The sequence below is a fragment of the Hesperophylax consimilis genome, chromosome 23, assembly GCF_061612785.1.
Source record: "Hesperophylax consimilis isolate HC1 chromosome 23, BYU_Hcon_1.0, whole genome shotgun sequence".
NCBI classification, from domain to species: Eukaryota; Metazoa; Arthropoda; class Insecta; order Trichoptera; family Limnephilidae; genus Hesperophylax; species Hesperophylax consimilis.
Window position 1 is genome coordinate 16,339,655 of NC_142858.1, and position 26,157 is coordinate 16,365,811.

A 26,157-nucleotide genomic window follows, 5' to 3' on the forward strand; every position below is an offset into this window, starting at 1 on the left:
GTTTACTGGTATCGAGAACCTACCTAAGAAAGTAAGATTTTATAATGAATTCTACAATATTAAATTGTTTGAACTCTTCCGAAACTGATATTATTATTATTTTTTAACTTAACCGTGTTTGTAAAAATATTTAGACAGATTTTTTTATAATTTATTATGATTGTTTACTTGACATATAAATGCGATTTAAAACCAAGAAAGGGGAGGAGGGCGGGTCAACTCCGCCCAATTTTATATAATTTCTCTCCAAACACGTAGTTCTAAATAATCAAATTAATTTTAATATTTTTTTAAATAGACTGAATAATTTAAACATGGACTAGCAATAATAAGTAGTCGTTACAATTAATAGAAGGAATTTGAAAGAAGTTTATTTTAAAAGGAAAATAGATTTTTTCGAAACACGAGGAGTCTCTATTTTCGACAGGAATACAAGGATCCAAAATGGGACATTACCAATAATAGTCTTTCTTCTTTTCAATCCACCGGTAACTTTTCTATTTTTTCATTCAATTTTCTCCCAAACAATTAAAGTACGATGTTTCGTGTTTTAGTCAAGCGGTACAGAAAATAATTAATTACAGCAATTTTCACTAAATATAGATTATCATGTCTTTCACAAATTAGTAACCGTCAACAATGTTGACTGCTGACCGTGGACCTTTTCTCCATCCCAATCTGTCTTCCTATTATTTTTTTCTCACCCTGTGTACCGACACTGATAAAATATTTTAATTTTTATGTTCACATATAATATTGGTTGTTGGTTCCATAATAATATATCAAAGTATATCTACAAACAGGTCCAGCCCTGAACCAAACGGCCAAATTTAGTACATTTATTTGTTTATTTTATGTCAAACACGAGTGACCTAAATCTTGGTTGGGAATTGGAAGGCTACATTATAGTCAATAATTCGGAGAACAAATCAATAACGTTGATTGATTTTTAGACTCGTCATGCTAGAAAATAGGCATTTCTTGCCAATGTTATTTGAAGCTCGATGATACAGATAGGCTAAAATCTAAACTCCACTAATCTGTGCTACAGAAGCTCCTAGACTGATTACTACAACATCCCATCAATATTATTTGTTCGAATGAAAAGTTCGCATTCGTTTCTCATTTTAATTCCCGCGTTAAAACATTTTTATTGACATAAGATTAGTACGGGTGGATATATAAATAAATATTATATACACAGTGTGGGTACCTACGTACATATACAGTGATGTTAAAGACCCAGATTAGTAGGGAAAACATCTGTTCCCGGCCTCATCTATTTCGGGATGAGATATCCGTTCTATAAGTAAGGCACAAACACGATGTTATATATTTGAACGAGTTAATGCGGAACACAATTATTTTTATTATGCGTCCGTACTTACCACACAAAATATGCGAGTTAAATATTTAAATCGCGAGAAAATATTTTTTTGCCCACAATACTAAATTGATTCCGTTCTGTTTGAAAGGGAGCAAGTGGCAGCAAATAGCAAAATGTTTAATTCACATGAAAAACGCTCGGGCCTATGATTGAAATAAAATTACAGTATTTTAATTAACCTCCATAATTTGAGTGAATCTCAACTTAGTAAGCTCGCTCAACACTTACAATGAGTAAAAACCCGAAACCCACAGTGAAATTTAGCCGAGCACCATGGTAAACTACAAACAATTACAACCCAACAAGGAAACAATTTTTTTCCTCAGCAACCGAAGTTTTTCAATAAACTTTTCATTTATTTATCCTTTTAAAAGAATTGAAGCAATGGTTTGAATATTTCATAAACTGTTATAAGTTAGTTTCATTTTGAATTTGGTAGGTATATTTACCTATTATATTACCTAAGAATCTACTACATCTATTATAGTTTTTTGTACTTATCCAAAATAGTGATGATAATTAGTGACTGCTAAGTTAAGTGAGTCGATGTATCGAGGTCTTAAATTCAAATAAAGTTATCAAAAAAAAAAACATACCAAAACCAAATTATCGGTACTTTTAGGCATATAATAATTATTTGTATGATTTTTGTATATACACATTAATATTCTAATACGAACCTCGGGAAGAGCACTGTAAAGAATTTAGCTCGGTGGATTAATAAATCCTAAAATGCGAGAGTTCCGCTTTATAAGGGCCAATATTAATTTTATAAAGGAAAAGTAAATCCAGTATCACAAAAGCTTTAACGCCATAATTAGTGAATGTGCATAATATGAAGAATTATATTTGAAACTGTCCACCCTGTATCTCGACAAGGGGCCCCCTAAAATATTTAGTGGTATAGGCCCCTGCATCATAAACCCGCCCCTGGGCGCTGAGCCAATTTAGAGATTAATGTGACTTTACTTCATATGTGCAATTCAAATGAGTACTTACTTTTCTTTCCCATCTACCGTTTCCTTTCGCCCTATTCCCCGGTGGCTATGGATAGTGAAAATAACTAGCTGTACCCCGCCACACGTTACTGTGGCTCAGTCAGATAGGGAAACAGTAGCGCGTGTTGCTTTTACGTCCAACAAATAAAGCTGTTTTTCAAAAATGGCATGTTTGTCCAACAGGTGGCCCTGTTTTTTTAAAAAGCATGTTATTACTTGTCACAGGTTACATGTATATAAAAACACACGCGTATTCGAATGTAACGTGTCAAAATTTCAAAGCAATCGGCGAAGAACATTCGGAGATTTATGATTTTCATATTTTTATAGTATATTATTATAAAGATAGAAGATAAGTAGATAGAGTGTATAGCGGGTTGGGTGGATTTGAGTTTTTGAATATAAATGTACAGTTTTATTCCGAGATTGATGAGATTTTCCACATTTTATTTTCAAAACAGAAGGAAGATTACAGTCTTAATGTGATTTCTACCCTCCCCCAAACTATTTTCTCACCCCTAACGAAATAATTAAACTTCTTGATGAAATTTTGCACACTCGACTTTCAAAATAAGAAGAAAATGGATAATAATTGAAACTACAACCACTATCGTTCAGATTGGTAAAGTATTTTATTTCAAACATAGAATTTGAAGCTATGCCCAGCTTTTCTGCCTTTCACGTAGTAAATATATTTTCTATGTGTTTGTGTAAATATCAGAAACGATATCACAGGGATAACAAAATTATAGTCGGTATATTATTTGCTTTTTATTAAGATTATAATATTTTAAGGGAGATATTTACTTCGGTTCGCTATATACTAGAAACCCTGACAAAGAAAGCCGAGGGATACCATTACTATTATTGAGCTATTAATTTTTAGTTTTAATAGCTGTATTTGTTTAGCCCTATATATTATTTATACCGATCGGAAACTTTCCAGGTAAAAAACAGAGAGCGATCATAGACCGCTCATTTTTCTACTGAATTGTTTTCTAAACGCCAGGTTCGTTTTTTGGTGACAGTTTGACAATATCTTTGGTTTGACCCCACCACCCACCAAACACACGAAACACACACATCGATCTCGATTGTCAAATACATGTTGACTTCATGGTTATGTTTTGCTATCGCCTCCTACGAATGATGACTGGCTCTGTCAAGTATTTAAAAGCTATTTGAGCGATGCGATACTGCTTATCTCTAGGACATTCCTTCTGAAGTGTATAATTTCAGTGTGTGTTTGAAGTTATCATTCAGTGAGTCCACTGTTCAGTGCGATCAAGGTGTTATTCTGTACAGTCCGTAACACGTTTGTTACACCTCCATTTAAATGCTAACGAATTAATAATTAGTGTATTAGATCGACCCGGTGGTAAAATTAACTAGTTAGTGAAGCATTAGAACCAACTTCAAGATGGACTTCTTCAAGATTGACAAAGACATGTTGCCGATGAAGGGGCATTACTTCTTGTTTAATGCTGGTTTGTAAATAACGTTCTCACTTAAATTCCCGATCCTCCTTCAACAACAGTGTTGATCTATTTACTTTTTTCAGCTTTTCTTTTTTTAGGTTAGGTGAATTAATTACCTGCTACATGTACTTTATTATCGACATCAATTGTTTGCGCATTTTTGTATTTCCAAGCCAAAATGAATGTACGGGTGTACCATGTTAATTATTTCCCTAACCGCCGCACTTTTAGGTTAAGTTTATGGAATTTACACTTTCTTTCTACAATTACTACAAGAAGCAATTATTTATATGCATAAAATAGGTTATTAAGTTCTTAGTTTGGGTTAATTAAGTAATTTATGTATATTTAGATTGAAACGAATTGAATTGAGCATTTCATTTTTACCCTAGTATCCATTGTTCTGCAGTAGCAGAATACATATACCTTTGGTCGGTGTGCTATCTGGCTGCAATGAACATTCTGTAGATTATTATATAACTGGGAACTTCATGGTTGTTACTAATCAAACTGTTAATACTTCTATTAGATTATTTTAATCCACAAAGACTTTGTTATCTTTATACACTCATAGTCATTGCTGGCAAAGCCTTCGATTACAATCAAATGTTTTATTTTGCAAACTAATGCAATGTGTGCAAATATTGATATGTTTTTAAACTACGCATTGAAACATATTGAATCAGAACATTGTATTACAAGAACAACTGAATTGTTGAAGCTACTTTGCCATACCCGCCAGCCATAGTGGCCAAGTGGAGATAAATTTGATTGTAACAATAAACTCACTACTATTTGCGCTATTATAATATTTTGCTAGATTATATCTGTTGGCAAGTCACCTTTTCTGTATATTTTATCCCGTTTAAATGAAGTGCTTTCTATTATTGTAGCATTCTATGCCTTAAGAAAATTTCAACTGTATCACATTCAATGTCGTTTTGTATACATATTGTTGTGTTCTTAAATGTAATACTAATATTCGCCTATGTACCACTGTGTACTTATAATCTCATGTATCACATTATTGTAAAAGCCTTTTATGGCGTTTAATAAATAAATAAATAAACATTAGTATTACAAGAAACATATTGAATCAGAACATTGTGTTAGTATTACAAGAAACATATTGAATCAGAACATTGTGTTAGTATTACAAGAACAAGAAAAACCAAATTGTATATGCAATGTTTTAAACCCTCAGGCTAATTTGTTCGTTTTTTGTGAACAAACAGATATTACCAGTAGTAGAGCCAATTTGTTTGCCTTTGGGAATCGCTCATGTGGTCTCATACAAATGATTGCATCTACCTTACTGTTATGGTGAGAAATATGAACTAAACGGTGTTAGAAAAGAAAACACCACACTTTATGTTCAATTCCAGAAGAATTAAAATGTAAACCTCTACGAAACCAAAGCTTCTTACCGCAATTTGAGAAAAAAAATTAAATGTAGTTTTGTGAATTTTTTATTAATATTTTTTATATGGAACGAAACAAAATCAAGGTGGCAATAAGAATGTTTACAATACATTTGTCCGGTAAAATATGTGTTTTTTTTCGTTATCAGTAATTTTAGTTAGCACGTTTACACCTAGTTTCCGTGAGCACTTAGGCCATAGGCCCATTGTGCTATCTCCCATTTTACCTCAATCCTTTAACAACAACCCAGTCCCTTTAATAAAGTTCACCAGGGTTGTCATTGGGTATGTGGCTATGTCTTCTGGTTCTACTGTATGTCTCCCCAGGTATCTGAGCCTAGTTCCCACCAGGGCAGGACATTGGCACCAAAGGTGAATTGGAGTCTCTTCATCCTTTTCACATTTCCTGCGTCTATTGGTGTTTTCCACTCCCAATATCTGCATGTGTCTCCTGAGATGGCAGTGTCCTGTTAGTAGTCCTACCAGTTCCCTCAGCGAGTTTCTGTCCATATCAAGTAGTTTCTTGGTTCGTCTAGGGTCTGGTCCTTTTATGAGTACTTTGGATTGTCTCATTCCATGTGCCCTCTCCCATTCTTTGCGGTGCTGGAATTTGACCCACCTATCAATATGTAATTTTGTGTGGCAAGCTGCTACTCCTACGGCCGGCTCGGATCCTACAAGTGGTGCTTTCGCCCCTTTCCTTGCTAGTTCGTCAGCCCGCTCGTTGCCCTCAATACCTTTATGTCCTGGTACCCAGATTAGGGTTATTTTATTGATGGTAGTGAGTTCTGTAAGAACAGTCCTATATCATAATATGGAGCTCGTGGGATTGCACCACCCTCCCCGAGATCTGGAATAAAAATTAATTAATTAAAAAAATTCCATCACCAGTCTGGAGTCGCATCGGTTACTTCCCAGTGCCATTAGGGCTGTCTGGCTATCAGAACATATGCTTATGTTCTTATTCCTGTACCCGATACGTATATTCTTCTGTGCGCAGGCCAAGATGGCTTCCATCTCAGATTGAAACACAGTACAGTGTGTTCCTAGAGGTATACTGAGTTCCCTCTTGGATCCCTGCAGACAGACTCCGGCCCCTGTTCCCTACTCCATTTTGGACCCGTCTGTGAACCAGATGGAACCGTGTCCCATTCCTCCCTTGTGGGGTAGGTCACCCCAAACTGCCGTCTGAAGAAGTATTCGGCTTGTTTGTCGTCCTGCTTCATTCCAGCTGTCGGGCTAATTGCCCTCAGTCTTGTTCCTATCTCTGTATGACTGTTTTTTGACAGCTCACCTCTCCATTGACCTTTTCATTGTAGCCTGTAGGCTGCCGCCATCGCCGCCCCCTCTATTTCTAGGTGTACTGGGGGTAGATTAAGGAGCACTCCCATTCAAAGGGGGCGCTTCCTTGTAAGCTCAAAATTTGTGTTTAAAATCATGAATCATTAAAAATATTTATAGTTTCGTTCTGTTGTTTCAATAATCCCAATAATTCTTCAAGCTCTTAGGTCATTTCCACTACTAACATTAATATTTATGAATGGAACTAAAATTTTGATTGTCAAGCTCAGAAGCTCACCGACTGCCCTTTGTAAATAGTGTTGTTAGTCCCAAAAAGTGAAATTTGATACTTAATAGGATTTTTTATTTTAAAGTCATCTGTTTAATAATAAATAACTTTCGGTGTATAAAGGAGATATATTAGTTATTTATTTTTGGACACGTCATTTAATTTGATGCTAAAGTCAGTTAGTTTTAGACATATTTGTGTCTTCTTCGGGCAGTCTCTCCATATTTATATGATTTTTCAATAAATTTTTACAGAATACTCAAATCACACAAATAATAGTGTTTAAAATTTAACAATGTCCGTGAACATGTCGATATCGGGGGCAAGGCCATTCAACAATAAAATCTGTCTTCTGGGAAGCATTACTTGTTGTACCTATATGAGTTTTGCATCTTAACCTGTTGTACGCAGACATCGTAGCAGTTGGGTTTGCGAAGTATTGGCGTCGATAAAGATAGAATGCTGTGGTCTATATTTTGTAAATTCTTCATACTTTCACTATTTTAGGTCACTAGCTGTCATCTATGAGATTTTAAAAATAACATTCTGTTTATGTACTCAAATCTTAATTATCCGTGGCCAGTGATATGGTTCCCCTTTATTGTAAACATTTAAAAAGTCCCACCAATCTCCCTGTGACTCAGTTGATCCACTGAGTTCTTACAGAAGAAATTTTCATCGGTTTTGTGAATTCATAATATTAACAAGTTGTACGCGGACATCACAGCAGTTGGGTTGCGAGCCTCCGTCTTGTGAACACGTTTCAATGAGAATGTGCCGCATAATGGGGCAAGTAGCTTTGAAACGTCACATGTTTAAAGTTTAAAGAGTTAAAACAATGAAAAGTTGTTGTAGAATTTGAAGAACCTTTTTTTCCAAATTATTGATGCAACTATTGCAGTAGTTATAGGCCATTATTCATCTATTACTTCCAAACCCAGTCTGGCTGTCTGGTACAGCTAGCATTGCAGTAAAAATATGGACCTATTCGTAATAGGCTTCCATAAATTAGTCCTTGTGTTCTATGAAGTTTGTGAACACTTAGTACACTTTGACCGTTGTACTATTCAAAAGTTACTTACAAAAAATGCGACACGGCGGTGCGTGCTTTTGTGTGCATTTGTCAGTCTTCGGGAGAGCGCGTGTTTTATTTGAGTGCGGTTGGCACGTGTCTTGATAACTGTATTTATTGTTTATCCTGTTAAAGTAAATACATTCTAAGGTGAATCAATATTTTTCACCATGCAGGATGTTAGTTCTACTGCTGACGATGTATCAAATGACAGCGACACTGCGGACGATGAGACCTTTGTATGACAAAAGTTTTACATTTTTTAAAAATTTTTCAAAAAATTTTTTTTAAATATTTTACAAAATATCTGATGATTTTTTTCGAATTTCCTGGACTTAGACGAGCTCCTTCTTCTGACGCAAAACCAACAGCCTATTTCAATTTATTTTTCACCTTGTTACTTTTTGAAAATATTGTTGTAAATCGTAATGCTGTACAATTTTTGAACACAGGAAATTTGAAACCGAATTCACGGGCAAAAAAGTGGACACCAACTACTGCGAATTAAATAAAAGCATTCATTACCGTCTTACTGGAAATGGGGAAAACAAGAAGAGCCATCGTTTTTTGTTAGCGGAAAAGGGATTCCAATGAGATAAGGCGATCCAACCTCATAAGCGCTCTCTTTAAAAATAACTAAATGGACTTTAAGCAACATAATTTTATAATTTAAAATATTTTTTGTAGTTGTAAATGTGTATTTTTTTTTTATTGGAAACATTTAATATCATTCTTTACGTGTTTAATTTCAAAACAATCGTAACATTTTGTTGATATTTGTTATTGTATAGTTATTGCATATTTATTTAATACCATACTTTTATCTAAAAACTGTAGCAATTTACATACCTACTTGCAAAATAAGCATAGAATTAAAAAGGTTAATATTCAATTGGTTAAGAGAGCAGTTGTGGAGTGGTAGTTACTCAGTATCGTCCTGATGAGGCCACCATTCAGAAACGAAACGTTACTCAAAATAGCTTTTGTTATGTTAAATGACGAGATCTGAATAGCCAAGTACTTTCCAACCATCATCCTCTGCATCTCCTTCCCTTTCCCACTCCTTTCAGTCTCTCAATATACCCCCATTGGGATTGCCATGGACACATTGGCTTTGGTCAGATGGGAGCATTTTAGACTCTCATGCGGTATTTATATAAAAAAGGAAAAAAAATGGCTTTAACCTCAAATAATGTTGTGTGTATATATATATATATACAGATATGATTTGAGATTTCCAAAAGTAAAGTGATTTATTTTTGGGGTATTATGCCAGCAACGTTTCGGACAGCATTACAGTGCCCATGATGTGTGTATTTAATCTAGAGTTTTACCTAGATTTTACTTACAATATAGCAGGGTACTTTCAAGACACTTATTTGAATAATTTTCTCTTTTTATTTCAGGTACTGCACCTCTCGTTCCCTATCTCCCAACATATGCTAAGCAGCTGGGATTTTCTTCATATGTAGTAGGAATAATTTACACATTCTTGCCAATCTTTGGTTTGTTTGCCAAACCAATCTTTGGTGCCATTGCTGATCGGTAAGTTGGTGAACTTTAATTAGTAGATTCACTTCATTTGAACTTATTAGTAATTAAAAATCCAAAGAACAAGAATTTTTATGCATTATTTATAATGTAATATTTTTAATAAACAGACTTAATAAAGACGTGTGTACAATTGGCACTTTACTATAAAACATAATTACACAAAATCTAAAGGTATTAAATGCTTATTAATAAATGTAGTTTCATTGCTACGGTAGTCAAGTATATTTATACTAGCCCATGGTAAAGCATGTAACTAATTTACAAATTAATCAGAAATCTAAAAACCCACTGACCTTTTCAGGTACGAGAAACACAAGACAGTTTTTATTCTGTTTCAAATACTAACGATTGCTGCATTTTCTGCCCTGTTCTTTATACCTGAAGACCACAAGCCAGCTGATGTGCGCTTGTCGTGTGGGGACGGTGAAACCTTTTTCAATACTTGCCCCAGAAGTAGCTCCTTATCGATTTCACGTTCGGTTGAGAAAATTGTTGCTATCAATGCAACCACCGAATGTACTGTAAGTTACTGAAATTATTTACGAGATCTTTTAGGGTACCGTTTGTTATTCGTTGTTAGTTATCCGTGCCATTTGTGTATTTTTGCTGCTCCCAGAAAGCATCAGTCGCTGGCAGTCAGCCTGTGAAGTAGTGTACAGCGGTATTGCATCAATTTTCATATCCACTTGTAAAACAGTCAAATTAAATCACAAGTAACCTTTTTAAGCAGACTTCATGTTACACAATGTAGCGCAAAAGTCCTCACTCAATTTCGTAATGCAGTTACTTTTATGAAGATGATGAAGATATTGACAGGCAGAGGCGTGTACTGAGTATAAAATGTAACATGCTCAGTAGAAGATTTCGGCTCTGTAGTATACGAGTGAAAAGGACCCTCTTCTTAGCCTTTTGCACCACCCTGTACACATGCGAGCTCTGGGCTAATTTCAAGAAAAGAACAATGGAAAAGCTTCGGGTGCAATATAACAACGCTTACCGATTGATGTTCGGACTCCCCAGGCACTGCAGTGCCTCCTCAATGTTTACAGAAGGGCGAGTTCCAGGATTTACAGCTCTGTTAAGAACCAGGATTGCAAGACTGAGGGAAAGGATAAACCATTCCAGAAACATTCTTATCATAGAATCCCGTCCGACTTCAGGATCGAGCATTGAAGACCATTGGAGAAAGATACTTGCTCCCACAATCTTAGATCCGATTGATTCCCGTGCTTCTCTGCTTTAATTTAATTTCATTTTCAATTTAATTTTTAATTTTTAATTTTTTTTTTAATCTCTTTTTATTTATTTTACTATATGTAAATACTATCTGTACTTATATCCTCTATGGGATGTGTGGGATTGCACTTATTATTATTATTATCACATGATTATCCGCATTCTTGAGCAGTATAGCGAGGAGTTTGATAAGATGCCATTTGCAAAAATGAGAGCATCTTCCGATAGGGTGATGACTTTTGCGCCCCCTTGGGATAGTATGAATGTCCTCACCATTTATGAAATTGTCATCTTTTCCACCTTCAAAACATATTCTTGAATTACAAATAATTCTTGTCTCTTATTCCAAGCAAAATTATACTCTTATGATGGATCATTGCAGTTTCATTTGTCCAGTTAAGAATTTCATTGTGTATTCGATGCAGAGTATTATTAAACGGAGTTCCTGTTGCATGGGGACAAAATTAATGAACAACATTAATGTTGTCAACAACATGAAACTAGACACGCAATAAATATAATCAGACCTGTTCTCCTACCAAAATTTTGCGTAGAAAAATTTAAAAAGCTTTTAATGTTATGATACATAATAGTGTTACAGAAGCAAGTGTTTTTCATAACTTAAACAATTACACAGAATGAGCATGAGTTTTTTTTTTTTTAAATATATTGATTACTTGTGTTTTTATCTTCTTTCAGATGTCTTGTTCGATGGACAATTCTTTCATGTGGCAAACTGTTTGTGAACATTGGAAAGTTCCCAAGTATTGTTACACAAACATGCCTGAGTTGAATTTTACCGCAACATTACCAAAACAAAGGATCCAATCCGTAGGAGACTGCGCATACTTCACCATGCAGAAAACCAAAATGTCTGATGGTAATAAAGAAATTTCAAATTGTATAACAAATACGTAAAAAAAATTAACATATTCTTAATCAAATATTCACATAATTTTCTTTTTCAGGTTTAGAATATGAACCACGGTGTTCAAATAAAATTAACATATTCTTAATCAAATATTCACATAATTTTCTTTTTCAGGTTTAGAATATGAACCACGGTGTTCAAATAAAATTAACGAAAATCTAAGAACAACCTGCAGATTGTTTTGTCCTCATAAAACTATTATAACATTTTTGGCAGCGTCTAAAAATTCAGTAAATTTGTTTTGTGAAAAAAATGTGACTTATTTGAATACATGTTCGCATTCAAAAGAGGGTCTCGAAACATTTGTGACTAGTATTAATAATGAACCTGGTGACGTTGATTGTGTTGTAAGTAAAAAAAAACTAAAATAAATATTATCGCATTCTCAATTGGGCTAGAGTTGCAGTAAAGTAATTGCTCAAGAAAATAACACTTTTAAGAACTTGAATCTAGAATTAGAGATTAAATAAGAGAATAATAAATTACCATCTAGAACCATAACGACAGGGAAAGTCCCGGTGGAGTCGATGACAGTATGTAATAAACTGTTTGTTCTATATGTACCACTGTCAGTCAAATAGTTTTCTCCAAGCCATAAAATTACCATTTCTTGTATACATATTATACACGGCATCCAGAAACTAGGGGTACAAGCAGGAAACTAGTGAATCTATCTTACATAGATTAAATTTTTTTAATTTTTTTACTTTTTTCAGCAGCTAAAGGGATAAAAATCTTTGGGAGCTGGTTCTACGGGGTGTGTGCTTTGTCGCATTTTTTCAAATCGACCTTAAACTTTATACTTGATTTACTCAAAAGTTATACCACAAAATCGACTCTACATGTGATGTAGATTTACTAGTTGTCTGCTAATTTCCAGACACCATGTACACTATACATAATTATTTCTTCGCAAAGAATAAATCTGTAGGAAAAAATGCCCAACTAAGCAACTATTTATATTATTGTGTTGGTTGTATTTAATGTAATTATTCAAAGGAGCGACTTTAGCAGTCCACAATGGAGTACTGGTACCTACTCTGATTTATGTCAGTGAGGCATGGAACTGGCAGAAGAAGAACGAAAGCAGATTGAATGCTGTAGAAATGAGATCCCTGAGGCATTAGTGTTGTTAAACCATGTATGATTGTGTGAGAAATGTGGAGATTCTCAAAGAATGCAAAGCTGATGTAAGCATAATGAGTAATAATAATAGGGATGCTTAGATGGTTTTGGCATGTAGAGCAAATGAACGAAGAAAGCAGTGTATGGAGAATACGGACGCCCGAGGAAGACACGGCACAATCAAGTGAACCAATATTTGAGTCGGGCCATGTTGGGAGTCAGAATAACAGAAGAGTATGTATGAGGCGATGTATGAATGTGAATGAGGCAAGGAGTGTGTGCTAAGACCGAGGTGGTCCATCCTCTCTGCCTATCCCTGCGGTGTGGTGGTTAGTTATTTAGTTGTATTTAATTTTTCATAACGTTGAATAACAATTTGGTGCTGTATGTGTGTTAAGTGCAAAAGGCATACTGTACTTTGAATCAGTTCATTATTCATTCTGGTTGATTTTTTTCAATTCATTTTGGATGTAAATATCCAGACAGACCACCTGTCAAAAGACTCAAGATTCACAATCGGAGAAATTGTCTCCCACAGTGAAATTTCATTTTACATATTTACAAAATATTTCATATTAATTATTAGAGCACGCAGGTGACAGAATTTTCGGAAAATGACGAATATTCCCGAAGATATAAGGCATCAAAATTTTGGTATTCTGCCACGCATGTACCTTGATGTCACAAGACACAATTTCATACATTTTATCAATGTTTACTTTGAAACCTTCTTCATTTTTAGAGACACTGAAAAAATAATTTTACTGTCACTATTAACTCTTTAAATATAATACATTTTTATCAACATAAAAAAATACTAGACAATCAATTCACTAACTGAATTACTGAAGAGATGTGATTCTCGGTAATTCTGGATATTCTGTTTCAAATCAACATTAAAATGTTTAATTTGTGCATAAAATGCATGTGCAAAAGCATCAATATGCGTCGTAAGTCCAATGACGGCAGTGTAAATATCCGAATACAGGGCGAAATTAAAATACAGTAAATCGTTTTATGAAAAGTTTTAGGGTCTGTAATATTCTGAATTGAATCATATTATTTCATTCAGTCTTTTTCACACCCATATCTGCACTCTGCATCTAGAAAGAAAGAGTGATGTATTTGCAAATGATATGATTGTTTGTTTGCAGGTAACTTGCAATATGGACAGCCCCGCCAAGTGGCTGGATATGTGCCTGGGCTGGGCGGCGGATGAGTCCCAGTCGTGCCGACCTGCTGGCAATTTTGTGGACAAAGTCAAACTGAATTTCACTGGAATAGTTCCGCTGGAAAATACTATATCCCAAGGAGAGTGCGCTTTTTTCAACATGAAATCAACCGTTTTTCCAGATGGTAAATATCATGAATAAATTCCAGGTTTTCAATAACAAACCAACAGTTTCCATTACATATAGCTAAACTAAGCTACATAGTCATCTTAAAGCACTAGAAAATATAAATATTATTTACAAAAATAATTGTAATTTTTGGTAATTTAAAAAATTGTTTTAATTGATTTTATTTTTCATCCGTAACAGGTTCTCGACATTATCCACAGTGCCCTAAAACAATTAAACCTCACAGCCATTTCCACTCAGAATGTGAAACGTGGTGTGATAATGCAGAGGTAAAAATAACATATTATTAATTTAGTCTGTAACATGTGCACCCAATAAATGAGAAAAGTTGCAGATTGCACCTTGTCATCAGACCCCCGATAAGATAGAGGGAAGTGTAGAAGAAGAATGAAATAGTGACTTTAGATAGCCATTCCATAACGGCTACTGATTTGGTTATTTTTATTTTATTTTAGGAGACAGTTGACTTAAGGTTCCCGTGAGCACTTAGGCCATAGGCCCATTTTGCTATCTCCCATTTTACCTCATTCCTTTAACAGGAATCCGGTACTTTTCAAAGTTCACCCGGGTTGTCATTGGATATGTCTTCTGGTTCTACAATGTGTCTTCCCAGGTATGAGCCTTGTTCCCAACAGGGCGGGACATTGGTGCCAAAGGTGAATTGGAGTCTCTTCACCCTCTTCACATTTCCTGCATTTGTTGGTGTTTTCCACTCCCAACAACTGGGTGGGTCTCCTGAGATGACAGTGTACCGTTAGTAGTCCTACCAGTTCCCTCAGTGAGTTGCTGTCCATATTGAATAGTTGTCTGGTTCACCTTGGGTCTATGAGTACTTTGGATTGCTTCATTCCGGGTGCCCCTTCCCATTCCTCCCAGTGCCGGGATTTGACCCACCTTTCAATATATATTGATTTGGTTATATTAACACTTTTTTTTTCTTTTTTTAGGTGAATGATTTTTTGCGCACCTCTAATGCTACAGATGAAAAAGATGAACCCATAAACTATCAAACATTATCGATATTCTTTTCTTTGATGGTGCTGAGTTGGATTGGTATGGCAGTGGTAGTCAGCATAGCCGACGCCATATGTTTTGAAAAGCTCGGTAAATATAATGTATTTTTTGTGTTTGTTAACAATGTTGCCTTGAGCCATTTTGTAAGGTCCATTACACTCAACATCACAACACTAAAATCAATATTATTTGTAAACAGCTGGACTCAAAATGCAACTTTCTGATTTTGAGTCATTATCATTTATGACCTGAGATGTTTAATTGCGATGATATTTTTAACGGTGATGTCACAAATCTGTTAAAATTTTTTTTCAAATCCCAATTATAAATGTATTTATAAACACATGTATAAAGGTTTTGTATACACCTCACTAGGAGAACCTGTGCTGAGGTGTTCAAATGTGTTATTATGCCATTATAAGTAAAAACACAGCATCGTCCTTAAGATTCTCAAGGAGGATTGGTTACTGTGGTTCTACCCATGGTGGCAGTATTGTGTACATATTAGGTTAGAAGCGGTTAAAGTACATCATAATATTACATAGACAAATTGTAGTAACTTGTAGTTCATTTTGTCCTTGATATCTGTGTTTTTATTTTACTAATATAGGTTTACAAACAAAAGTTTTACAAATATTTTAAACATAAGTATTACATAACGCTATTCATTAAAAAGAAAAGTACTAAGGACGGGTTGTTTCACAAAATTTAATCAATTCATCAAATTTATTATTCAAGTTCTGTGATTATCGAAGTACTGTGAAACAACTTGCCCATAATGAAATAATAACAGAACTTGAATAATAGAACAAAAATATAAATAACCTTTTTTTTTTTTAAAATTAACTTCACATTGGAAATTATTGAGGGAAATTATATTCCTCAGGGCCTTTGTCATCTTTGGGAAAGCTGTGTGAAGGGTCTTTTTAAGGACAGGAAGGCGTGGAAGAGACCCATGTTGTAGGAGGAAACACAAAGACTGGCAAATTGTTCCACAGCCGAGCTGTTGAACACAAGAGATTCGTTTTCATGTGACAAATGTCAACTGTATATAAATCTTGGGCGCCCGTTTGATATAAACTTATGCGTACTGTAATCCCTTTATTCTGCTAAGGTCATCACGTGCCTTGTGTGCTACAGATTATTGTATCTTTGGTACTGAATAAAGGCACTTTTGAACTGTTGACTAATTAATTCATTAATTTTTAATTTATAACATTACTAGCCCGGCTAAACCCGGCGTTGCTCGAGTTTTCTCTGCTTTCTTTAAAAAATATATATATAAACCTTCCAGAAAAAATTCTCTAAATGTTAGTGAAAACCCTATCAAAATCCGTTGCATAGTTTATAAGAACTAAGCGCACAAACATACACACGCGGATAGCGACTTTTTTTAGTATAATAGAGATAGAGATTTAGTGTTAAAAGAAATGATTTTATTTCAGGTACAAGACCTGATAAATTCGGCCACCAGCGTTTGTGGGGTTCTGTAGGTTGGGGAACATTCTCGCTGTTAGCTGGTTTTCTAATTGATCAGTTTAGTGATGACGGAGAAGATAAGAATTACATGGTAGCATTTATCATGATGTTTGTTCTGATGGCGCTCGATGTTATTGTTTCCTCCAGATTACAGGTGACTCATCATATTATATCAAAGAATTTTATCTATTTATGATTTATCAAGGATTTTAACACTTTTGTTCCCAGCATTTTTTCTGTAAAAAAAAAACTTTTGTTGAATAATAATAATTATAATTAATATTTCAATTTATTTGGATGATGTTTTTTTCATAATCAAGATTATTTTCATGAACTTTCCTTGATTTACAATGTTTCTTTTCAGTATAAACAAAAATCGGTATCTGTGAACATCTTCAAAAAAGTAGGCGTACTATTCACGAATGCCCAGACATGTCACTTCTTCTTATGGATAGTGATAGTGGGAATGTGCACCGGCTTGTTGTGGCAATTCCTGTTCTGGTATTTGGAAGATTTGGCAAATATGTCCGATGATCAGACACGATGGATAAAGACATTACAAGGCCTCGTGAGCGTGTTGCAATCCTTTCTAGGGGAAATTCCATTCTTTTTCTTTTCAGGTAAGCTTGACTTTTCCATTGTTTGATTTATGTTGCAATACAAAATGTAATTCTTAAATAATATTATGTGTATTCCCAATTGATTGTTTTTTGATTGAGGGTCATCCAGAAAGTAAGGTTACAAAGGCTCCAAAGGGAAAATTTTTGTATTGAAGTTGGCGCACTGGTGTGTAGGGGGGATCCTAATGGTCAGTTTATTTGGTCCCGCCCGTTTGTCGGCTATTTTGTTCAGTCACAGTAAATTCTTTCAATGGAGAGGTCGTCGCGTGCTCCCTCCACCTCACGTCCTTGCGAGATCCGCGCGGTCATCCGTTTTTTTAATAACAATACCAGGTAAGTATGGTACTGTATATTATCTCCATATATAATTAGTAGATCACCATTGTGAATCGCACAAGTGGAATGCTGACCCGGGGAGTTAGCCTCCTGCACGACAATGCCAGGGACCATACCGCGTGAGTTTAGCAGGAGCTACTGACATCGTTTGGATGGGATATTGTCGCCCACCCCCCCTATTTACTCAACTTGGCACCTTCGGACTATCATCTTTTCAGTAAACTAAAGGAGTTTTTGGGTGGGAAACATTTTTCCAATGATCAGGAGGTCGAGGAAGTTGTGAAGAAGTGGCTTACGAAAGCCGTTGTCCCGACTACAGAAATGTCTCGATCTCAACGGCGGTTATATTAAAAAATAGTTTAATATATTTGTTAAGTATCCTGTGAATTTCAATTAAATACAAGCATTTTTCGATCCTACATAAATGTTGTAATCTTTCTTTCTGGATACACCTCGAACTTATGTATGTTTTCCATAATTAATTTCGGAGATTGCTGCCGTCGACCATCTTGGTTTACCCACCATGTACAATTTATTTGCTGAATATGTCATAATGATAGACCATACTGATTATGATAGACATTCTGGAAAATGATCAACAGCGGGAATCTTCTTGTCGTAGAGAAGGATGGATTAAATACAAGCATTTTTCGATCCTACATAAATGTTGTAACCTTACTTTCTGGGTGACCCTCGTATATTATTTTCATGCATGGAATAAATAATACATATATTGCTTGATACATTCTTTCTTCTTTTTTTCCATTCTAGGTCGCATATTAAAAAAGATTGGGCACATTAACACCATGTCATTGGTACTAATGGGTTTTGGTATAAGATTTATACTGTATTCACTTCTTACTAATCCATGGTGGGTTTTACCCATCGAATTATTACAAGGAATAACTTTTGGTATGTCCTGCGCAACCATGGCCTCTTATGCTAGTATAATTGCACCGAGTGGGACCGAAGCTACAATCCAGGTTCATATACACTTAGAATGCTTACCCCTAATCTCTACCTACTTCAAACTACTATTTGAGGCTCTCAGGACCAGAGGGGCTTGCAAATGGATGTTCCTTTAAGGGCTCCTCTACGTCTGAATAACTCAATCAGTCAAATATTGCTTACAATATAAAACTGCAAATAGCATTAATCATATTGAAGACAAAAATTCAAATTATTGAAATGTTTTATTATAATAATATCATGGCAGGAAAATAATATTGCTGTACATAACCCTAAATTTTTCTTCAAATTTATAAAATTGTAGCTTTTATACCGATGGTAGTAAAATTGAATCCGGATAAAGAAATTCTATGAAATAAAATTATAAAAAGCATTTTTGTAGTTAGTGGCACCTTCCATGACGGAATGTAACTATATTAGCAATTGTAGCTTTCTCCCCTTGTGTTCCAGGGTTTGGTTGGGGCCATATTTGAAGGGATTGGAACATCCCTCGGCAGCTTCATCGGAGGAGTTATGTATGAAAATTGGGGCGGCGCTTTAACCTTTAGATTATTTGGCATCACAGCTCTGGTGGCATGTCTAATCAATCTCCTACTATCTCGATTTGTTTTCAAGAAAACCACAGGTGTTCCAGAAAACCAAAGTCAAGGTAATGAATGAAACGTAATTAACTATTCAAACTGCGAAAATGTTATATTACTTATTAATTAGTATTTTTTTTTTTTGGTAAGCTAATGTTTAAGACAAGATTTTTTATGCATAGCACAAAGGGTAACAATTATTTAACAAGCAATAATTATTAGCCTGAAACACTCATCCACATTGAAAAATCTCCTGATAAAAGATACATGACGCCAACGGGACTTGAACCCGTCGAAAGGACACGGGTTCAAGTCCCGTTGGCATCATGTATCTTTTATCCGGAGATTTTTCAATGTGGATGAGTGTTTCAGGCTAATAATTATTGCTTGTAAAATAATATATTACTTATTTTTAGAAAGGACTTTTAACCAGCCATGGTACAAAGTTACATTATTGTACACAGTTATTCCCAAAGTAAAATACATAATTTCTTCAAAAGTACTGTGTATTATCTTTTAACAAACAATATAAAGTCAAATTGGAGGTGGAGACCAATTTATGTTATCATTGATTTGTCCGTTTGTTTGGAGGAAGATTCATCTCACTAAGGGAGCCCCTCGTTACTATATACATACATATCTATTGAAGAGAGTATCATTTCATAGTTTTTTTGTACCTTAACATGCGCTTTTGAAATATATGTTTTCTTAACTCCATTTTAATGTTTGGTGAAGATTTTATCAAATTCATTGATTTAGTTCATCAATAATTAGCAAAGATTTCGCCAATCAACTTTAACAATGAATTATTTGTGATTTTAACAGAATATTCTTCAATTATTCGCTATGCTGCTCCGAATGATGCCATTGACATGTTGAGTGAACATGATTTTACTCCATAGTTTTGTGAATAGCACAATAATGGTTGATGAAGAATTTTTAAGTACTGAAGAAAAGGTATGAACATTTATTCAATTAAAAAGATTGACGGTAAATACTGGGTTATTATTTTATGGGAAACTATAGCACTTTTTGTTAAATGCACAAAATATTCTTTAATCGTTGTTGCAATGTGAGTGAAGTGAATAAAATCATACTATAACGTCCTATGTATTTCATGTACTTGGTCGGTCAGATTCTGATGTTCTAGCTCTTAAAATAAGTTAATCCATAAAAAAACACTTTCTCTTTCAATGAGATCAATGGATTTAATATTTATTTTGGGAAATCAAAGAAGCTATAAACCTTATGATTTGTAGTAAAAAAAAATCTCCCTCAGCATACTTTGTGTGTCAAGAGAGTTATTTGGTACTAGCCGTGGGTATCAAACTCAATCGGCTTGAAGCCTGAGACAGACCACGCTATAAGCGCGCTATATTTGCGTGGCTTGGCACATTTCAGCATATCGCTCTCTGTACACTCCCATTGTTAGAGTATGGCGAGCGATACGCTGAAATAGGCCAAGCCATGACGCATATAGAGTAATGTGTCGATCCTACCTTAATCAGAAAAACAAACAATCAAAGTCTACTTTCTGAGAAATCACTCACTCACTCACTATCTACATATTGTTTTGTTTGCAACATTTCTTTATTACATTTCACAACATACCATGGTACATACGGTGGAGGTTCATCTAAAATAAATACTTTTGTTTCCATTCAAATTATCACCCTGTGTATCATAATTATTTTAATACATCAGACAATGTTCATTCATTTTCCGTACAATCTTTCAACTGTCCAGCGCAAATATATTCATCTGAAAATTTATTTTAATGTATAGCTGTTGTACCACAGGATTTTATAAAGGTGGATAATTATACGGTGGATAGTAAGGTATATAAAAGTGATTATAGTCTGCCAAAGATGCCGATTTCAGGAAAATAAAATTGCAAGACAAATTTGCTTTAGAATTCATATTTAATAATAATATTTGGATGATTTGTATTGCACTGTATTTGTCGGAAATTTGCCCTTCAAGTCTTCCTTTGCTGTATAAAAACCCATAGTAAAACTCAAGTGTCAACATCAAACTGACAGAACAAAAAATGATTCTTTAAATGACGATACACATTATCTATGTAAATTTTTGAACAATCTAGACAGGGAAGGGAATGAGTCATTCATTTAATGGCTTGCTATTAACAGCTATAAAAACCTGAATTATACATCTAAATTATGCACTTATTAAGCGCAGTCTATTAACTTTTCTCGTTGTTTCTGCGATCATTTGCATAATTGCGTCTGTGTTTTGCGATTGTGTATTGTTTGAAGCTTTGTCTTAACTTAGGTATCTGATATACATTAAATATTGCTACTTAATAAATATTTTATATTTTCCTCTTTTAACCAATAGCCTGTTCACTAACGACGTGCATCCACATCCTGCATAAACTAGCTTACTAATTGAAAACATATCAATTTATCAAAGGCCAAGTAGACCATGTCATAGTCCACAATATAAATAAATCTGATTATCGGCTATGACTAATTGGATAAACTGTGTAAATTGAAACCTAATCTCTTTGGTATAAAGTGTACATGCCCAGAATGTTAGAGCACCTTTGCAGTTAACAACTGAACTTTTTTTCTGAACTGATTTTTCCATGAAGTTATACCTACGCGTTTTTAGCACTTTAAAAATAATTATTGAGAACTCTGGAGATTAAAAAATAAATATTTTGGTCTTCTCTATTGCCTTTTGCATTATTTTAGTTTTTATTATGTACACACATCTTTTTTGTTGTTTCTCACCTTGCGTATAGAAAGATTTTTTACTTTTAGTCCTTAGCTGATTGTTTATCATCAATTTTGTACTATGTGAGAGAATTCATGGGGAAAGTAATTAATTCCACACAAGAGGCCCTGAGGAAAATAATGGTCTTTTTGATGAGAGGAAAGAGAAAAGTCTCTTCAAGACCCATGTTGTAGGAGGGAGGAAACACAGAGGTCGGCAAATCGTTCCACAGCTGAGCAGCAGCGACCCGTTCTCATGTGACAAATGTCAACCCTGTACATATATTCACGTACACATGGGCACGCATTCGATGTGTTTCCTGATTATGTACCAGTGCCGAAGAGATCAATGACGCTAGTTCCTCATAGCATCTTTCATTGTAATACTTCTACCGGTATTACAGGACAACATATCTACGCCTGTGCATATCAATGGAAGGCATGTTGGGAAGATTGCTTCCGTTGAAGGAGACTAGATTGTCAATTCGATCCCTTTTAGATATGATTGGATCTTTGAAACATTAAATTCTACTAGGTTGTTCTTACCCCAAGAGGAAACCCTCTCGAGGTAACCGTCCATTCTCTGCTTCAAAGCCCTCCTTTATCTATGTCCAAAGTTTGCGTGTAAAATAATTTCAATGTCAAAGAATGGAGGCGTATTTATTAAATAACTAAACTCATGCATTGTAATAAAGGTTCAATGCATTCCAACTGATGGCTGTTGTTATCAATCAAACTGAGTGACTGTTTAGCTTTTCTGGCCTAAATCATGCTCAAACGTCCAACTCCACAGTGCCAACAAAACGCATTATTTACATTAGCTCCAAACAGGGTCATCATGTCATCTTTGGGGATTCTGTGGAGAGGACCTTTTTAGGGAGAAGAAGTTCTGAGAAGGAAAAAGGTATGAGGGGTGGGTAGGAATCTGCTGGTCAATGTGTCCAGGAGTGACGGATGTATGAATCCATCCCTCCCAATGCGGTGCAAGTTGATAAGTCGAGAGTCCGGCTGAAGAAGTTAAAAGGTCTCCCGCAGCTAGGCATTGCCGATCTGGCTCACTACGCAGTAGTCGCAACCTCACCCCATTAACCCAGGCACCCCAGCTAAGTCACCAAACGTAACAAACCACTTGGGGTGACTTTGGCAAGGATGTTGGTTATCCAATAAATGATTCCCGGGGCGGCGGTCTCCACACGCGTTATAGATTATTATTTTGTAGATCGAATACTCAATAATAATATGATTTGAAATAATCGCAAATTATAAAAATGGGTACTGAAATACAATCTCGTAAGGTTTTCAAAAGGACCTGAAAAACTTAATAAGAAAAAAGAGTGTGGAAGGCTTAAACATTATGCTGGTTTCTCTGAATACGTGTTCTCCAGCTTCCTTCTTTCAACTAGTGGTATAAGTGGCAAACTATAACCTCAATATTTTGATTCTGACCAAAAAAAAGTTCTAACTTTGGACTAATTATTCAAAAACGAAAGCTCAAGACAAAATAACCCCAAAATAGATTCCAAATATGTGTAGATTTATCAGTTTTTCGCTTGTACCATTAGTTTAAAAAAGTTTTTGGCATAGTTGTCGGCACACTGTTAGCGATTGTTTTTACCTTGTTTTCTATTTGTACATATCTATAATTTTATTGAAAATCGAGCGCAGGAATATTTCCTAACAACATGCCTCTTTACACATACGTTTCGAACCGCACTTGTCGATTTATATTCCAAAACGCCTGCCGAAAAGCCATAGCGGCCTGCCGGCCAAACCGTTACGATAGTTTGGGTAAAATGTATCCCCACATTTTCATGTGCCGATGTATTGATCAACTGATTCTTGTGACTGGCTCTTTCGAAGATTTAAAATTTAACACCGGTATTTCTGCATCAGTATTAAGTACAACGATTCCAGTAACGTGCGTAGCACTTTATGAAGTATGTACTTATAAGGTATTATTTTTTTATTGCAAATAAAACCCAGTTCACATGGAAAATTAAAAAAAGATGGAAAACCAATTGCTTTTCAAAACTCAGCAAGCTCTCATATGCCTGATTTTTTTTTTCTGGAGATTTAATGGTAGGTATATTCTTTGCGTTTGATTTTTGATAAATGAGCGTGGCTGCGGCACAAATGTATGAATTCAGTTGTTGAAAAGCCAATGAAAATGTCAATGATATTTGATGTGCGGTATACGCTCTAAAGCTTATGTGTAAAGGCACCCGCTGAAATGACCGTTCGGACTGCGCCATGCTTGCCTTTGCACATACATTTCAGAGCACCAGAGTGGAATATACTCTCAGTATCGTCCTGGTGTAAGACCACCATTCAGAATTGAAACGTTGCTTGAAATGGCTTTGGCCGTGTTTGGTGACCACATCTGAATAGCCAGATACTTCCCCACAACCTTCAGCCTCACAACATACCCAAACGGGGATGCCATAGTCTCACTGGCTTCAGATGGTTGGGACTCTTGTGCGGTTTCACATATTGAAAAAAAAAGAGCATGTATTGGAATGGGTGACCGGGTATGTCATCAAAATGACAATTCAACACACCTCCAAAAAGTGATATGAAGTCATAAAAAGTGATGAAACAAAAACTAGGTTAAATAGGTTACATAGTTAATTATTAAACATAGTTTTTGTTTCATCACTTTTCATGACTCTATATAACTTTTTGGAGGTGTGTTGAATTTTAATTTTGATGAAATATCATGGAACCATTGGAATGAACTGTGGTGCAATTCTCACTCTGAAACATATGTGTAAAGTCCGCTAATGAATAATGACCAACAATGACTTTTGAACTTTGGTTTAATGTACTTCAATGATGACATCACTCAAGTCATTAGTCATTACATCACTAAAGACCATGAAATCAACACCCACAAATGAATAATTAATTATTGTGATGTTTTTTTATCCATCTTAAGAGAGTGTATTTTCTTTCAGGCTGAACGGTGTCCGGGATGGAACAAATGGGAAACATTGCTCATGACATATTATAGTTTTTTTGTAAGAATGTTAGGATATCACAAGTGTACAAATATTTTAATATATTTATTTGGAGGTAATAAATTATGTTTAAACAATGCAATTTTTTTCAATCAAATGGCCTCTTAAGCGATATTCAATAACAACCCACCATCTAGTAGAATCTGAATCATCTGTCACTAAATAAAATCAGATAACTGGAATAGATAGAAATAAAAACTTGAAAAATATAATATGTTACTACATAGTACTTAAGCAATTTTCCCAATGGAAATGAATAATTAATGAGATTCAACTAGTCAAGAAAATATGTATGTGTCTATCTGTCTTTATAATATATACAGAGTGTAAAAAGACATACTTGAACCAGTGATTCCTGAGCTTATTTGGAATAAAAATAATAGATGTCATTATATGTATGTGTCTATCTGTCTTTATAAAGGGTGTAAAAAGACATACCTGACATACTTGAACCAGCGATTCCTGAGCTTATTTGGAATAAAAATAAAAAATGTCATTATATGCATGTGTCTATCTATCTTTATAATATATACAGGGTGTAAAAAGACATACCTGACATACTTGAACCAGCGATTCCTGAGCTTATTTGGAATTTTAAAAAAAATGTCATTATATGCATGTGTCTATCTGTCTTTATAATATATACAGGGTGTAAAAAGACATACCTGACATACTTGAATCAGCGATTCCAGAGCTTATTAGGAATAAAATAATAGATGTCATTTTGATGTCCGGTGGCATTTTTTTGGTGATATGTAAGTGTAATGTTATTACCTTTCTTCTAAAATGTTATTTAAGGACCATATTGAAAATATTTTAGAAAAAGCTTATAAACATTACAAAGCCTTTCACTGTAGCACACACGAATTCTGCATATATAAGATCAACAATGATCAATAAAGCGATACGATAGGTGTTTAATAAATTTTTGGATTTTTTCAATACTTGTTTGATATTAAGGATTCCAAATGACTGAGGCAAACTTCATTTTTCGAGTTGAATCACTCGAGTTTGCCTCAGTCATTTGGAATCCTCAATATCAAACAAGTATTGAAAAAATCTAAAAATTTATTAAACACCTATCGTATCATTTTAGTGATCCTCGGTTTGACCCTACCGCTTTATATAAACGCAGAAAAAATTGTGATCCCCTTATTCTTATACAAAATTGTGAACAATCTTGTTAATTCACCATATCTGTTAGAAAAGATTGCATTTCGTTGCCCTGAACACAACACTAGATCATATGACTTATTTAGAACACCGCACT

At 34.8% G+C, this 26,157-nt stretch overlaps 1 protein-coding gene across 3 annotated transcripts; it reads left to right on the plus strand.

The window, feature by feature from the left end:
* The first annotated feature begins 3,462 nt into the window (after nt 1-3,462).
* Nucleotides 3,463-25,031, plus strand: Sugb (Sugar baby transporter). Of its 3 annotated transcripts, XR_016304592.1 has the most exons (14): nt 3,463-3,872; nt 9,333-9,471; nt 9,782-10,001; nt 11,416-11,596; nt 11,762-11,994; nt 13,927-14,128; nt 14,314-14,402; nt 15,081-15,237; nt 16,593-16,780; nt 16,991-17,246; nt 18,354-18,565; nt 19,002-19,200; nt 19,958-20,089; nt 24,825-25,031. XR_016304592.1 is itself a non-coding variant. In XM_089646158.1 (13 exons), the coding sequence occupies exons 1-13, from the start codon at nt 3,806-3,808 to the stop codon at nt 24,827-24,829; spliced, it is 2,148 nt and encodes a 715-aa protein (XP_089502284.1). In that variant the 5' UTR covers nt 3,463-3,805; the 3' UTR covers nt 24,830-25,031. The 3 variants fall into 3 exon arrangements, 2 of the variants coding, with proteins under 2 accessions (XP_089502284.1, XP_089502285.1); XM_089646158.1 differs by lacking the exon at nt 19,958-20,089; XM_089646159.1 differs by lacking the exons at nt 18,354-18,565; nt 19,958-20,089; nt 24,825-25,031 and having other exon boundaries at nt 19,002-19,172.
* The last annotated feature ends 1,126 nt before the right edge of the window (nt 25,032-26,157 follow it).

Excerpts from the sequence above, each read along its gene's own strand:
- Sugb (XM_089646158.1), top strand. The coding sequence starts at position 3,806 with ATGGACTTCTTCAAGATTGACAAAGACATGTTGCCGATGAAGGGGCAT. Across the intron at positions 3,873-9,332 it reads TTACTTCTTGTTTAATGCTG|GTACTGCACCTCTCGTTCCC; the intron begins GTTTGTAAATAA and ends TTTTTATTTCAG. Across the intron at positions 16,781-16,990 it reads TTGTTTCCTCCAGATTACAG|TATAAACAAAAATCGGTATC; the intron begins GTGACTCATCAT and ends GTTTCTTTTCAG.